At 41.3% G+C, this 13,306-nt stretch overlaps 1 protein-coding gene across 5 annotated transcripts in view; it reads left to right on the forward strand.

The window, feature by feature from the left end:
* The window catches only part of ppp2r3b (protein phosphatase 2, regulatory subunit B'', beta), a 37,621-nt gene that overhangs the window by 21,338 nt on the left and 2,977 nt on the right, over positions 1-13,306 (forward strand). Inside the window, exons 1-9 of one of the 5 annotated variants that reach the window (XM_085920241.1) lie at positions 926-1,173; positions 1,842-2,236; positions 9,862-10,047; positions 10,259-10,362; positions 11,252-11,354; positions 12,654-12,728; positions 12,800-12,886; positions 12,955-13,111; positions 13,195-13,243. In XM_085920241.1, coding sequence (XP_085776367.1) covers positions 1,877-2,236; positions 9,862-10,047; positions 10,259-10,362; positions 11,252-11,354; positions 12,654-12,728; positions 12,800-12,886; positions 12,955-13,111; positions 13,195-13,243 — 1,121 coding nt within the window. In that variant the 5' untranslated portion in view covers positions 926-1,173; positions 1,842-1,876. Of the gene's footprint in view, positions 1-925; positions 1,174-1,841; positions 2,237-7,124; positions 7,599-9,861; positions 10,048-10,258; positions 10,363-11,251; positions 11,355-12,653; positions 12,729-12,799; positions 12,887-12,954; positions 13,112-13,194; positions 13,244-13,306 lie in introns of those variants that run through there. The other 4 variants (XM_085920240.1, XM_085920238.1, XM_085920239.1 and 1 more) reach the window with 4 other exon arrangements.

The raw sequence follows: 13,306 nt of genomic DNA on the forward strand, positions 1-13,306 counted from the left end.
GTTTAAACTGTTTGTGAATGTATGGTGAACGTCTTTGTAGCCTTTTGCAACCTTGAATGACCCCTGCCGAAAAAAAACAAACTTCTGGGCTCTGCGCAAACACTCATCAATTTTGCCGTTAAGGATTATGTATGAGGGCTCAGAATTTGGTGCTATGCACGTTGCCAGCAAAAGCCTTTGGGTCATCATTTAAACAAACAAGCTAATTGTTAATACTTGTGAATGTTAGTTTTGTATTGTTCCTTTTTCGGGGGTTAAGATTGAGGGAGCCATGATGTCTGCGGCCCTCTACAGTAATCATTTGAAGGATGTGCATCTTGACACACACCCACAACACACACACAGGCGTGCGAACACACACACACTCACACGCACACACACACACACACACACATAGCCTCTTGCTTCGGAAAGTGAAATCAGGGACAGATGGAGAATTGTCATTCATACAATTGGTTCAAAATAACTTCAATTCCTGGAAATGGCCTGCTGATATGTCAGATTTGATATTATTAAGTGTTTACAATGAGTCTCTTACAAATGTGACATCTATGTGTAACTGCATTTCCTTTGTTGTACATTTTAGAGTATTTGTTTTAGGAGTATTTAAGTCTTTACTTTGCGGTTAGATTTTGTTGTTGTGTTTATATGAATGAGAAAATATATGTTTATTTTTTTTTATTCCCTCTCCTTTTCAGGCATAACTGGAAAATAATAAATTATTGAACTTGTAAAATAATTGAAAAATCTGTAGCAATACAATCGTCCATCACTATTTTTTATTTTATTAGTTTATTTATTTCATATTGCATGAAGGTGTATATATATATATATATATATACACACAGAAGTGACAGGATGCAAAGAAAAAACTCTGAGAATGACTAGCCATTTCGTTTGAAGGGTTCTACTTGTGTAGACGAACTCCCCTTCAGACATTGAAGGCATCAGACCAGATCTCGCGATAATATCGCGTGGTTACCAGGGGAACGCGATTTTGAAAAAGTTGGAGCCGAGTGTCATGCAGTGTGCATTTTGGAGGAAATCAACGCCGGTTACAATTCTATATTCCCTTTTAAAATTGAATAAACGCTCAGCAACATTTCCAAATGAAGGGAATAAGGTAACGTAGTGTTGCCACCGTACTGGGACTTTACTTGCTTCAAATACAAGGTTGGTCTTTTTTCTTAGCTTGCTAGAGCTAACTGTTATGCTAACTCAGACTGAATTTTAAACTCTTTAGTTCCTTGTCTTTTATGTTTTATTGTTTTTTCATATTGTACTGCATTTTATTGTTTTGACATTTGCCAGAGCCATCCAGGGACTACAGATGAAAAATAGCCTTTTGGTTAATTCTGGTGCATCTACAGAAATGTTCATTGATGTACACTGTCCCTGTCAAATAAACAAATATATAAAAAAAAAAAAATACAACTCCGCTGAACCGATCTACTCTTTTATTAACGTCTTCATGCATTACCATCGATATGCAGATAGTTTGCGTTGTTATTTCCCACTGCGGTGTTTAAAATGGGTAATATTTGTGGTGTGCGAGCCTGAGGGCTCAAAGCATCGACGTGCAAAAATTCAATAATGTTTGTGTATATGTGATCGTGTAACATTAGAAAACAAGGTCGACTGCTCGCCAACAATTGCGCTGTGGAACTACGCTACATTGTCGTGGTAATGTTTGTCGCGTGTAACCACTACAATTAATAATTTAATTTGATAATAACTTAATAAGCAGTCAGGATATGATGTAGAAGAATGCAGTCCAGTTTTACAGCGTAATAGCGCTAACCACAATGAACATGAGTCATGCTCTTATTATTTCTCTGCAGGTTCTAGACCTGTGGAATCTTGGACTTCCTTCAAAATGCCATCCAGTCAGATTCTTCAGCCAGTCCTCAAGATGAAGGTGGATGAGCTCTTCCTCACTTGGTTGAGCGAGCCCAAAACCCAGGCGATGCTCAAGAACTACCTCGCCCTCATGAAAAGCGGGCATCACGCTGATTTAAGCAATATGGGCATCAAGGAGAAGTGCACTCTGACCTTCAAGCAAAACAACAATGTGGCATTCGAAAAGAACTTGACAGAGAAGAAGCCAGCCACTTTAGCTTTCAACCTGTCCTTGAGTCCACCTTGTGCCTCTCCCCTACCCTCAGGATGCAGCTCCAGCACCAGAGTGACGGGACCACACGGCAGGATCTTAAGGAGGTCCGTCAGCTCCAAAAAGGTTAGTAATCGAATACAGTGTTTCTATACCTTTTATGAGCAAAGACATATATTTAAATGAGACAAATTGCATGGCACACCGACCCTCAGCCTAGACAATTAAGTCTAACGGCACTTAGCAAGTTAACCTGGAAGTAAAAACCATGGATCACCTCAAGTGCAAATAAGCAGGTATGCTAACATTAGCTTAATGTACTTTATACCAAGTGAGTGTTTGTGAAAGTAATGCTGTGTCCAGATTTGTTTGTGAATATGTGGTTTCTCAAAGCAACACAGAAAAAGCTAGATTTGACGAGTAGTGTTCAAAGAGCTCGTGTAAATAAGAGGCACATTTTTCGCCTGTGATCTTGGCAGTGTGGCCACAAGAGGAGGCTGAGTAGCGTCCGAATGGGTCTGTCCGTCCACACTACTATGTCCTAGACCAGTCTCCCCATAGTCATAATTATGCAGATGCTTTCCAAACATTCCAGCCTCGCCCATGGCTTACTGTGTATGATGGTGGTAGTGATACTGACTTGGCGTGTTGAATTTGTCTTTTTTTTTTTTTTTCCTGGTTCAAGTTTACTTTCTAGAGGCATGCACCAATTTCTGTTTGTCAAGGTTTGTTTGGCCTTGAAATATTTGCTGTACTAACAAGATGAGGTGCAACTATGTCGAAGTGCTGGCTAGCGTTGCATACTGTGCATATGGTGCAGTGACAGTGAAGGAGGAAGACAGCTGGAGAAGGGCTGGGGGGTGCTTTCGCTCCTCTAGGCTTTACCTTCTTGCATGTTGTTGGCACGCACAACACCTGAGAACATGTTTTTCCACATTAATGATCATATTACCGACATAACTGGTGTACATGCTCTATTAGTTGCTGTTGTGCATAAATACTTTACATACTAGACGTGTTGAGAATCAATTTGCTGCAACAATATGACTCTTTTAAATCTTGATGTTGCAACACTCCTGTTTCTGGTTGACTTTTTTTTTTTTACACCTATATGTAAACCTATTTTTACACATGCGCAACAGTGTTGTTAAAATGTTGTGTGCAGTTGAAGGATTTATGAAGGCACTAGAATGTTGTTGTTTTTTCCTATGGGAAAAATCTTAGCTCTACCAGTTGCCTTTGGAATTTTATGAATAAGATCTAAAGTAACAGTTGGACAGTATGTAATGGGGCATTTCATGTGGCGGCCATGTGTCACTCAATAGTAAAGGAGCTGTGTGGTTATGGGGGGCCGGGGGCTTCTATTTTAAGACAACAAAATGGATTCCTACGCACTGATGCATTCTTGGGCAGATTAATGGAAAAAATTTGATTTATGTCCCTGTGATGCGGCCCGCAACAGCTGGTGTGACTTTGACACTGGACACCGCGTGGAGTCCCATGTCGCCATTAAATACCCAGAATTCTCTTGCTGGGCAGAGGCGTGGTGGCACACTCATGCACTCGATCAGGTGCTCGTTGCCAATGTTTTATTGGCGTTTTGGTCACATTGTAAAGGTCTTCGCTCGTACTTGGACACAGCAGCTCATGTCTTCTTCGATCGCAGCTTGTTTCTTCATAATGTGCCTGGCTGGCCCAGTCATATTGCAGCTATTTTAAGCGGGGGTCGCTAATCTCTGCCCCGCAAGTGTCTTTATTTAAAGTGGCTTGTAAGTTAATGGAGGTTGGTATTTACATGATGTAGATGTAAGAAATATGAGCTACACTTGGAAGATGTCGTTCAGGTTTTTAAGTTGTTCTCGTGCCAAATAGAAATGAATGACAATTAGAGCAAATTAATCATTAGCACGCATATCCGGCCACTTTGGTATGACTTTTTAAGTCTGTGAATATAGTAAGACTTATTATTTATTACGCTGTATTCCAAACTATTATTTAAGTGACATGAGATGAATGACACTGGACAATAGAACTCTACACACTATTAGATAATGCACCAGAGTGAAGTTTAGGGCTGAAACAATGAGTCAAATGGTAAGACTCCAAAAGTATTAAAATAACCTTTACAAAATTTGTGACATTTTTAACGGACCATTTACTGCCAGTGTCATTGAAAACATTGTTTTTGACTTTGGATGTTCCACCGTCCAGTCATTGCAATCTTGACAATGAAAAGTTTCCGTAGCTGTTGTCTCTCAGGATTAAATTGCGGCGTAACTACGCTGTGTATTGTTTGTACCACCGAGTGCAGCTGACATGACAGTTGTCGTGGGAACACCTATCCGAGGCAGCTGACAGCTCACATCATTTTCTTGCTGTTGGCCTTCCCTGAAAGCCTCAATCTGACCGTGTGTTCCACCTCATTTTGGCCCACTCGCATGTTTCAGCCCCTCCGCTGTGTATTGACAGATTCTTCAGCCTCCTTTGGTAACGGTTCCTGCAAGTTTTGTCTTGCATATATAAAGAAAACCTGCTTGCATCGAACCTTTCGTAACCTGTAATTCCAGACTCTCTGGCTTTCATACACTGTTATGCAATGTGCAGAGCATGACTGAAATTGGGTTTCTGTTCAAACTGCATTTAGCTGCGTGGTTAACGGTCAGCTTGACTCGTGTGTCACAACAACTCTTTGGAGTATACGCATAACACTCCAGTAGACACAGTAGCTAGCCACTACCCGTGTGTTCTACTGTTCTGCTGGCGTTCAATAAAATGCTGAAATGAGCAACTCTAACTGTGGTTGACCTCAATATGTGTACCATGGAAACTCTGAAGTAGCACACTTTGGAAGCTTTTTGTTTAAAAAAAAAAAAAAAAAAAGTGCTCCAAAAATGTCATGATTTGAATCACAGTCATCATTATGTTTGGTTTTCTGGATACATTTAAGCTATCATCAAAGTACTAAATCAGGCAGTAGATTTATTTTTATTATTTTTTTAATTTTATTTTTTTTAATTCAGATGATTGTGGCAAAGGACCTACCATGCAAAATACACGTAAAGTCAAGTGGAGTTTCAATTCCCTTTGAAACTTATAAACAGCTTTGAACTATATCTATTGATTTTCTTTTCTTTTTACTTTCCATTGCTTCCTATGTAAAAAAAAAAAAAATAATTGTTAATATGGACAAATCAACATTTAAGAGTTCTATTATGCTTAACTGATCCTTGCTTCCATTGGAGTTCATAATACGTACTGTGGATGTGTACATGATAAAAATGTATAGTGTTTATATTGCTTCATTCATTTTGTCTGCTCCATCGAGCAAAACACAGTTCAACGCGACATCATTATGTCCACTCGCAAACTGTATTCATGCTGCAGTCTTCACATTTGGTTGCTTCCAAGCAGACCGAGCCAAACCACATGCGAGATGACAGTTCCTTGTGATCTTCTGGTTGTTTTGTTTCCACGTATGGCTTGAATTGATTAGCATTAAAAGAAGAAATAATAACAAGGCGCCTGCAAGTGGAAAAAGCTATCATACAAACAGCTTATCAAGCTTGTGCAGTGTCCTGCGTGGGGGGAAACAGTGGAAAAACTTTAGTCTTTGTCATCCTGTCATCTAAAAATAATGCGTGCGGGTGCAGGCGAGTTCATAACGTAACGTTAACAAATATTGGTTTGTTTACGTGGCTGTGGTGAGCGTGTAGAAATCAAACAGGCTTTTTGGGGGACGTGTGGAAGGCGACACCGTTAGATCAGCAACTTTGTGAGGAATTGATGTAATTGCCGTCACTTTTGGGACATTAGCGGGCTGAAGTGGACCGCAGCGCCGTCGCAAACTGTGTTCGCCCGGTGCTTTTAATAGGCACAGACTACTTCGGACATCATTCTTTGAATTTGACGTGTGACGTCCCTCCGCTATCCCCCTCCTTCCCCCACTGTCGCCCATCAACTATAATAAGATGTGGAATGGCTGGCAGCCCGAGCTCGCAGAGGGAAGGCAAAACAAAGAGCAGCATAATATAGAGGAGAAGGCAGAGTAGTTAGATGTATGCCTGATGTGCGTCGAGGAAATGTGTCACACGCTAATTTGGACGATTCTCTTAGGAAACTAAGTTTTCATACCTTCGCTGTCATACCGAGTCCATTTTCTGTCGTTCGTGTCATTTACTGTACTTACAAAAAGCAGATGCTGGTTATGATAATAATCCTCCATAAAATTCAGTCACTGAAAGTTTTTTTTTTTTTCCTAGTCACAGAAGATACATGGAGATTTGGTATCAAGAATACTTGGAAGGAAGGAATTTGTGAGCAAAAACATATTTCCACAAGTCAAATAATTAGGATATTTTAGTCTCAGGAAACAGAAGTTGACAATTTTTTAAAAGTTGTCGTCTCATATGAAAATGTTATAATTTTACAAGAGTTGTCATATTATGAGTAGTAAAACCATTCTAAAAAGCTCGCAGTCCTACAAAATGTGGTAATGATGTCATGAATAAAGTCCTATTAAATTAAAAACTAGGATCATATTCATTTTTTGTACTGGTTTTTCAGTACAATATGCATGTACATATTGAGATGCAGCTGGAGTGCTGATAAAACTTGAAATGGATTTCAATTTTTCTTGACATTGCTTGACATTGTAACTTTTTAAATGCATTTAATCAATGTAAAACTTGAATGCACCTTTACAAAGTAGAAAACAGATTAATGCAAGTAGGTTGCCTGAGTGGATCTTAACTGCGGATGCATTTATGGAACTACTTAATTTACTTTTGCTGGACAAGCTCGTGAACTGAAATTGGCATTGGAAAGATGTGATGTCCACTGGCTATTTCTATAATTGTTGTTGCTGGGATAGTTCAACTAGTGAACCCTTGTACCGTGTCACCACGCCGCTCAGGTGCGTCCCCCGATTTCCCGTAGTGGCCGAGCCGCAACAACAGGTCTTCATCTTTTTGCGTAACCTATCACGAGCGCACAGGAATGCTAACTGGAAAGGGCAGATCCAATGCGCAACACCCCTCCCATCCCTATACGCAAAGAGAGCGAGTCCCACACACAGACGTCCTGTCATTCCTTATCTTCCCGGCAGTATTGAGGAGAGCGCTCCCTTTGCCCCCCGTGCACTGTACGTGTGTGTGTGTTGCGTCGCGGCAGGCAGAGTTGAGATTGTGCGACCCGATCTGGAATGGGAGAGGGAGTTGCAGCTGCTGCCTTGCATTAAGCTGCTCTCACTCTGACAGAGGACAAACACAGGGATACGCACAACTTGTAGATAGACTTGTCCCGGGACCCTGCTGGATTTGTTTATGTGTTCCCCGCGGTGTGCGTCGCGAGGATGAGGATGAAGGAGCTGTCTCTGCGTCAGGACCCTGACCTGAGGAAGGAACTAGCCTTGTTAGCGCGAGGCTGTGACTTTGTGTTGCCCTCTCGCTTCAAGAAGAGGCTTAAAGCCTTCCAGCAAGGACAGGCCGAGGTTCGTATGAGTGTGCCGGACTCACGCCGAAGGACTTGAATTCTATGTTGTTATGCTACTACTCTCGTAGTCTTGCCAACCAGTCATCCACTGACAAATTAAAGTTCCTATAACAATGCCGTTCTTTGTTAACCAATGGGGAAAGTGTTCCTTTGGTTCAGTGACGTCAAGTGTGTGGCATTCGTCTTGAACTGTTGGTCACCGGTGGTTTTTGTCGCCATGTCGGTATTTGTTAGCCAATGCCACAGGTGTTGACTTTGGCCCCGTTACATCGCCTGATCGCCACATTTATTGTTCATCTTACTCAGTGAACCACGACTTACCTGCGCCACCATCCAGAGCCAATTCCCGTCACCACTATCGTTCTTTGTTAGCCAGTGGCAAACGGTGTTCTTTAAGCCCTGTAAGACCAAGTGTGTGCCACATTTATTAGTGTGGGTACTACAGTAGTCCTGATTTCCAGCAAGTCCCAGTGATCCACTGATTCCTGGATACCCCGAAAATTGAAGTTCCTTCAGTTCCAAACATCTTGCTATTCATTGTTAACCGATGACACAGGTGTTCCTTAGCCCCTGGGAGATCCGGTGTACGCCACATCAACTGCGTGTTAGTTTTCTTGCGGAGTGTAGCCCCGCTCTTCTGCTTTTGCTTCAGGCCACATCAGTAGGAATGTGTAAAATGTCATGAGGATTAGCGAGTGGAGCTTCAGGCACTCAGCTAGTGGTTTGCATGGGGGGGGGGGGGGGGGGGGGGGGCGGTCCAAGTGTATCGCAGGGTGGCAGCAGAAGAAGTTTGAATGTCCTTTTATAGCCATGGCAGACACCGGCGTACGGTGAAGCGCCGCACGCAGCAGAGGATCAGGCGCATTTATCTTCTACGGTGTACCATCAGTCGTGTTTAGAGTTTGGACCTCGTTATTTGGTGTTACAGGCCAGAAACAGAAATATGATGGCCATAGTAATGGTTTGTTGTCACATGTGTATGTTAAAGCTGTAACAAAGTAATTTTTGTATGTTGAAGTTGTTTAATAAACATTAGCACTTATTATCACTTCAGCAAAACTACATATTAGATTGAAGTTTTTATTTCCGAAAGGGAAAATCATGAGGGAGCGTTATCTACTGGTGCCACCTTAACCACAAAAAAATTCAATGAGGCCCTAAGATTAACTTCAATGCCAAGTCAACAATAGATTAAAGTTAACCGAGTTTTGAACAAGATAACTATGGTGTTGAATTTAATGGGTGGTTAAAGCTACTTAATTATTGGTTAAAAGGAACAACCTGGCATCGGTCTGGATACTGTCCTCTCTGGTTACAAAAATTCCGATTCAGGAGGCCTTATGGAACGTAGAAGAGGGAAATTTGTACTCATGTAACTAAACAGACCAATCACGAGAGATGATACGCGGGGCTTCTACCCACAGTAACCATTTCTGACGTGTGTTGCAGACCGGTCGCAGAGATGCTGCGCGTCCCAATGCGTCAGTCACGTGATGCAACGCGGCAGTTGTCGCCCGTACGAGTATAAATAGGCCTTTCGACATATCAACATAACTCATCCGTGTGTTTATTTCCATAACTGTACACCAAATTTGCCTGTTCCATTTCAACTGTTGCTTATTGTGGCTGTAGCTTGACAATTATGTCGAGCTCCACTACATTATACTGAGGGAGGTTATCTTATTTAAATGGTTAAACCCGAGATGGTACGTGATATGAAACATTATTTCAGTCCCACAGATGATGTTAGTTTCCAAGTCGGGTCAATTGACTAATGTGGAGACATCGAGACATCAAAACAGAGAACCAGTTGGCTGTTTATTATCTCTAAATAGAGAACATTAAGTGTTTGTGGATGAAAGTTATTGCAGAATCCTCGAGCCAAATCAGCTGATGTTCTTGTTTGAATGTTTTTCAATCTTTCAGTCCATCACGCAGCACGGCACCGCATTTCCTCAAATAGTGGCCTACCTTCTTATAGATTAAATGCCAAATGCCCCGTCTACTTTAATAAACACACCCAAATAGACTTTTTTTTTTTCCCCCCATATTTTCCCCAGAATAAAAATAACTGGTGGTCATTTATGACAAATACCAAACAACGCCACCTTCACAGCAAATAAGACATGCTGATATTCAAGGCGTGGTTTAATTTTATGAATATTATTCATTCAATATTATTCATGAAATACTTTTTCTTTTTTTTTAAGAAATAGATGTCTCAACTGAAGTTTATTTCTTTTTATTTTTTTTTGCATCAGGCGCAGGTGAGGACAGAGGAGCCCGTCAGCCGTGCCCTGAGCGAGAGCATTCCAAAGTTTCACTTCCCGCAAGGTCGGCCCCAAGCCAACGTTAACATCGACAGCCTCATTTCCAAAATTGAGGCGACGTTCGGCCAATTCCCCAATGAAAGGGCTACCATTGAGGACATGGGGCAGGTTGCCAAGGTAAGAAAATGATTTGCAGCATGCCACCCAGTCAAATGATTTACCTGTTTGCTCTTTTCGTACTAAAAATATGAGCCCATCCTCCCTGTGGTTTGAGGGCAACCAAAGTGTTTCCTCTGGGAAATGATCAAATAATGCAACTCCGCTTTTCACCACCACTTTAATGATGTAATTGCGCCTCAATAATAACAATAATCAATATTTTGCTCAGGCTTGCGAGTGTCCCCTCTACTGGAAGGTCCCATTGTTCTGCGCGGCCGGGGGCGACAGGACGGGCTTCGTGTCCGTGCACAAGTTTGTGGCCATGTGGCGCAAGTAAGACAATGACCTCTTTTGTTGATGATTTCAATGGGGCCACGCGTGCACACGCGCGTACAATCTGTTTGAACTGTTATTTCCTTGGCATCGGTAAACACAAACGATGGGTGGCAGAGGCCTTACAAACATTTGCACTGTGAACAAAAACAGGACAAGAAAAACAAGACTTTTATGAATGTATGTATGCACAGTTCTCAGGCACCATTAGGTTGTTGTTTTTTTTTGCAATTCTGTAACGACTATATTTAGACTGACTCACAGCACAAAACACCCTGGAATTGCTGAACTAGCTACAACATAATCAAATGATTGTTATTGTTCATTCAATCCAAAGAGAATCAATCCGCTTTTATTTAGGATAACTGTTGACAAGCTGAAATTCTGAGCAATTGGACAATTTGACATTTATTACGTTTTCAGAAATCATCGATGAATCGTTTCCTTTATCCACATCCTCACCAATATGCATCCATGTACTTCATATAGATATGCAATCCACATCTGATACAAACAATAAAACAGCAAAGGTCATATAAGACATTTGGATAATACTGTGTGTGATAGTGTTGTACACTCTGAGCATACCCTTGTGTTAAGCATTTGGAAAGCTGGACAGGCCGACCTTTGACTTAAGCTCATAATCGAGCTGTTCCTAGATGAAAGGCAACAACAGATGCCCCGCCCCCACACACACACACAAACTTCCACCGCTCTTAACAGTCATAATTACTCAGAAGCCATCCAGAATCCTAATTTCAGAATGTATTAGTGCTGTTATCCTTTCATAATAGGACACAACAAAAGGAGCAAAAAGTGGGAGTAACCTCGCCACCATCTGTTCTCTCTTTCTCAAACACCCCCCCCCCCCCCCCCCCCAACCGTGTAGAACGCTGCAGACCTGTCACGATGAGGCCGCCAAATTTGTGCACCTCCTGGCCAAGCCTGGCTGCAATTACCTGGAACAAGACGACTTTATTCCCTTTCTGCAGGTACTGGCAAGGCCGCACGCACGCTCACCACTTTGGCTCGCCTCGTCGCTCCTGTTGGACTAATTCATATGCACTCGCCGGCCACTTCTTTAGGAACACCTGCACGGTCTTGCATTTTGATTGACAGTGTCAGTGATCTTTCTTAAACCAGAAGTGAAAAGAGAACTACAATTATCTACACAAGTAAATAATTCATGGTACCCAGAGTATAGGTGGTCCTTGCATCAAAATCTAAGCATGATTTATAATATTTTTTTTTAGTTCGCTAACATAACAAATAGCCAGTGGCACTTTGCTCAAAATTACAATCACTCTGTTGTGTTTATCGTGTCCAAAATGACCTGGTAAATATCATGGGAAATTTAATACTAAATTTAATTTAATTCTACTAAATTCACTCTTGTGCTACATTTTAGCATTGCACGCATTCAAATGGAGAATAAATATCGCCCTTTAGCTCTTTCTTGTATTTATTTTCTCTCATTTGGTTCTGTGTATATGTGTATATATAATTCAAATTGTAAGAAGTGTCTAGTTTTCATTAGTTATTTTCATTTACTTATTTATTTTTCGCAAAATGTGGAGGCCCCTATTTTTGAAGAATATTCCATCGGGGTGTAGGCGGTCTTCACGCTTGCGATTGATTCCAGTGGCCCGCTCGCTTTAATTTGTGTGCTTGCACGAGGCGGGAATGCCTTTTGACTGTTGTGATGAATGAGAGGGCGATTGCAGCGGAGTAGATGCGACTGTCCCTGCCTGTTTCCCCCAGTTTGTGATTTATGTGTTTCGCTATGATTTAATTTCTCACAGTGGGAGTCAAAGAGGCAGAGAAATAAGGCCTTTTAATTCCTGCGTAGCTCCAACATTTATGTCAACGCATGGGAGTGAGGATATTGAAAAAAATGCTTATGATGTATAAAAAATAAAAATAAATACCTGCAGTTTTCCTTTGCCTTGTCACCACTGTCCAATTACAAGGTTCACTGCAGTTAAAAGAAATGAAATTGAAATTGAAATTAAAATAAATAAATAAATATTCAGACAGGTACTTTAGCTAGAAAGTGTACAAGCATAACATAATAAATAAAACAAAAGCATCTAATGTATTGTGTAATGAAAAAAATGAAAATGTTTTTGTTTCAGATCTAAATGATGGAATTTTTTCTTTTTTTGCCGTATTACCACTTTTGTCATATTTAGGCTGAATAATATAATATTAAACAAATGTTTCAGACTTTCATGAAGCTACTAGCTAACTTTCCTGAAAAGTCTTAAGTGAGCCGACTTGTCGTTTTTCAGGATGTGGTGAACTCTCACGCGGGCCTGGCTTTCCTGAAGGAGGCAGCGGATTTTCACTCCCGATACATCACCACGGTGCGGTGCCGATGATAAGCATGACTTGCACGTTGCCTTCACGTCATAGTTGAATGTTTCCATGCTTGCAGGTGATCCAAAGGATATTTTACACTGTCAACCGCTCGTGGAATGGAAAAATAACACGCCACGAACTCCGGAAAAGTAACTTCCTTCAGGTAGGTCGACACGAGGGCTGCTCCGATTAAATACTTTTCTAATTCCATTTTTTTTTTTTTCTTGACAGAACGTGGCCTTGCTGGAGCAAGAAGAAGACGTGAACCAGCTTACTGAGTTCTTCTCCTACGAACACTTCTACGTTATCTACTGCAAGTTCTGGGAGCTGGACACTGACCACGACTTGTACATCGACCCTAAGGACCTAGCGCAGCACAACGACCAAGGTAATGATGCCACATACAAGATGGACGCTCCGCAATCATGTAGCAGGACTGATGCCTGCTAATTGTTTTTTTTTCCCCACCAGCCATCTCCCAAAAGATGATTGAGAGGATATTCTCAGGAACAGTCACAAGGTAAGGAAAGAAAAATACACTATGGATTTAATTTTTGTCCTTTAGACATTTTTTTTTTTTTTG

This window comes from Syngnathus leptorhynchus, chromosome 9 (assembly GCF_054491065.1).
Source record: "Syngnathus leptorhynchus isolate UIUO chromosome 9, UIUO_Slep, whole genome shotgun sequence".
Taxonomy (NCBI): domain Eukaryota; kingdom Metazoa; phylum Chordata; class Actinopteri; order Syngnathiformes; family Syngnathidae; genus Syngnathus; species Syngnathus leptorhynchus.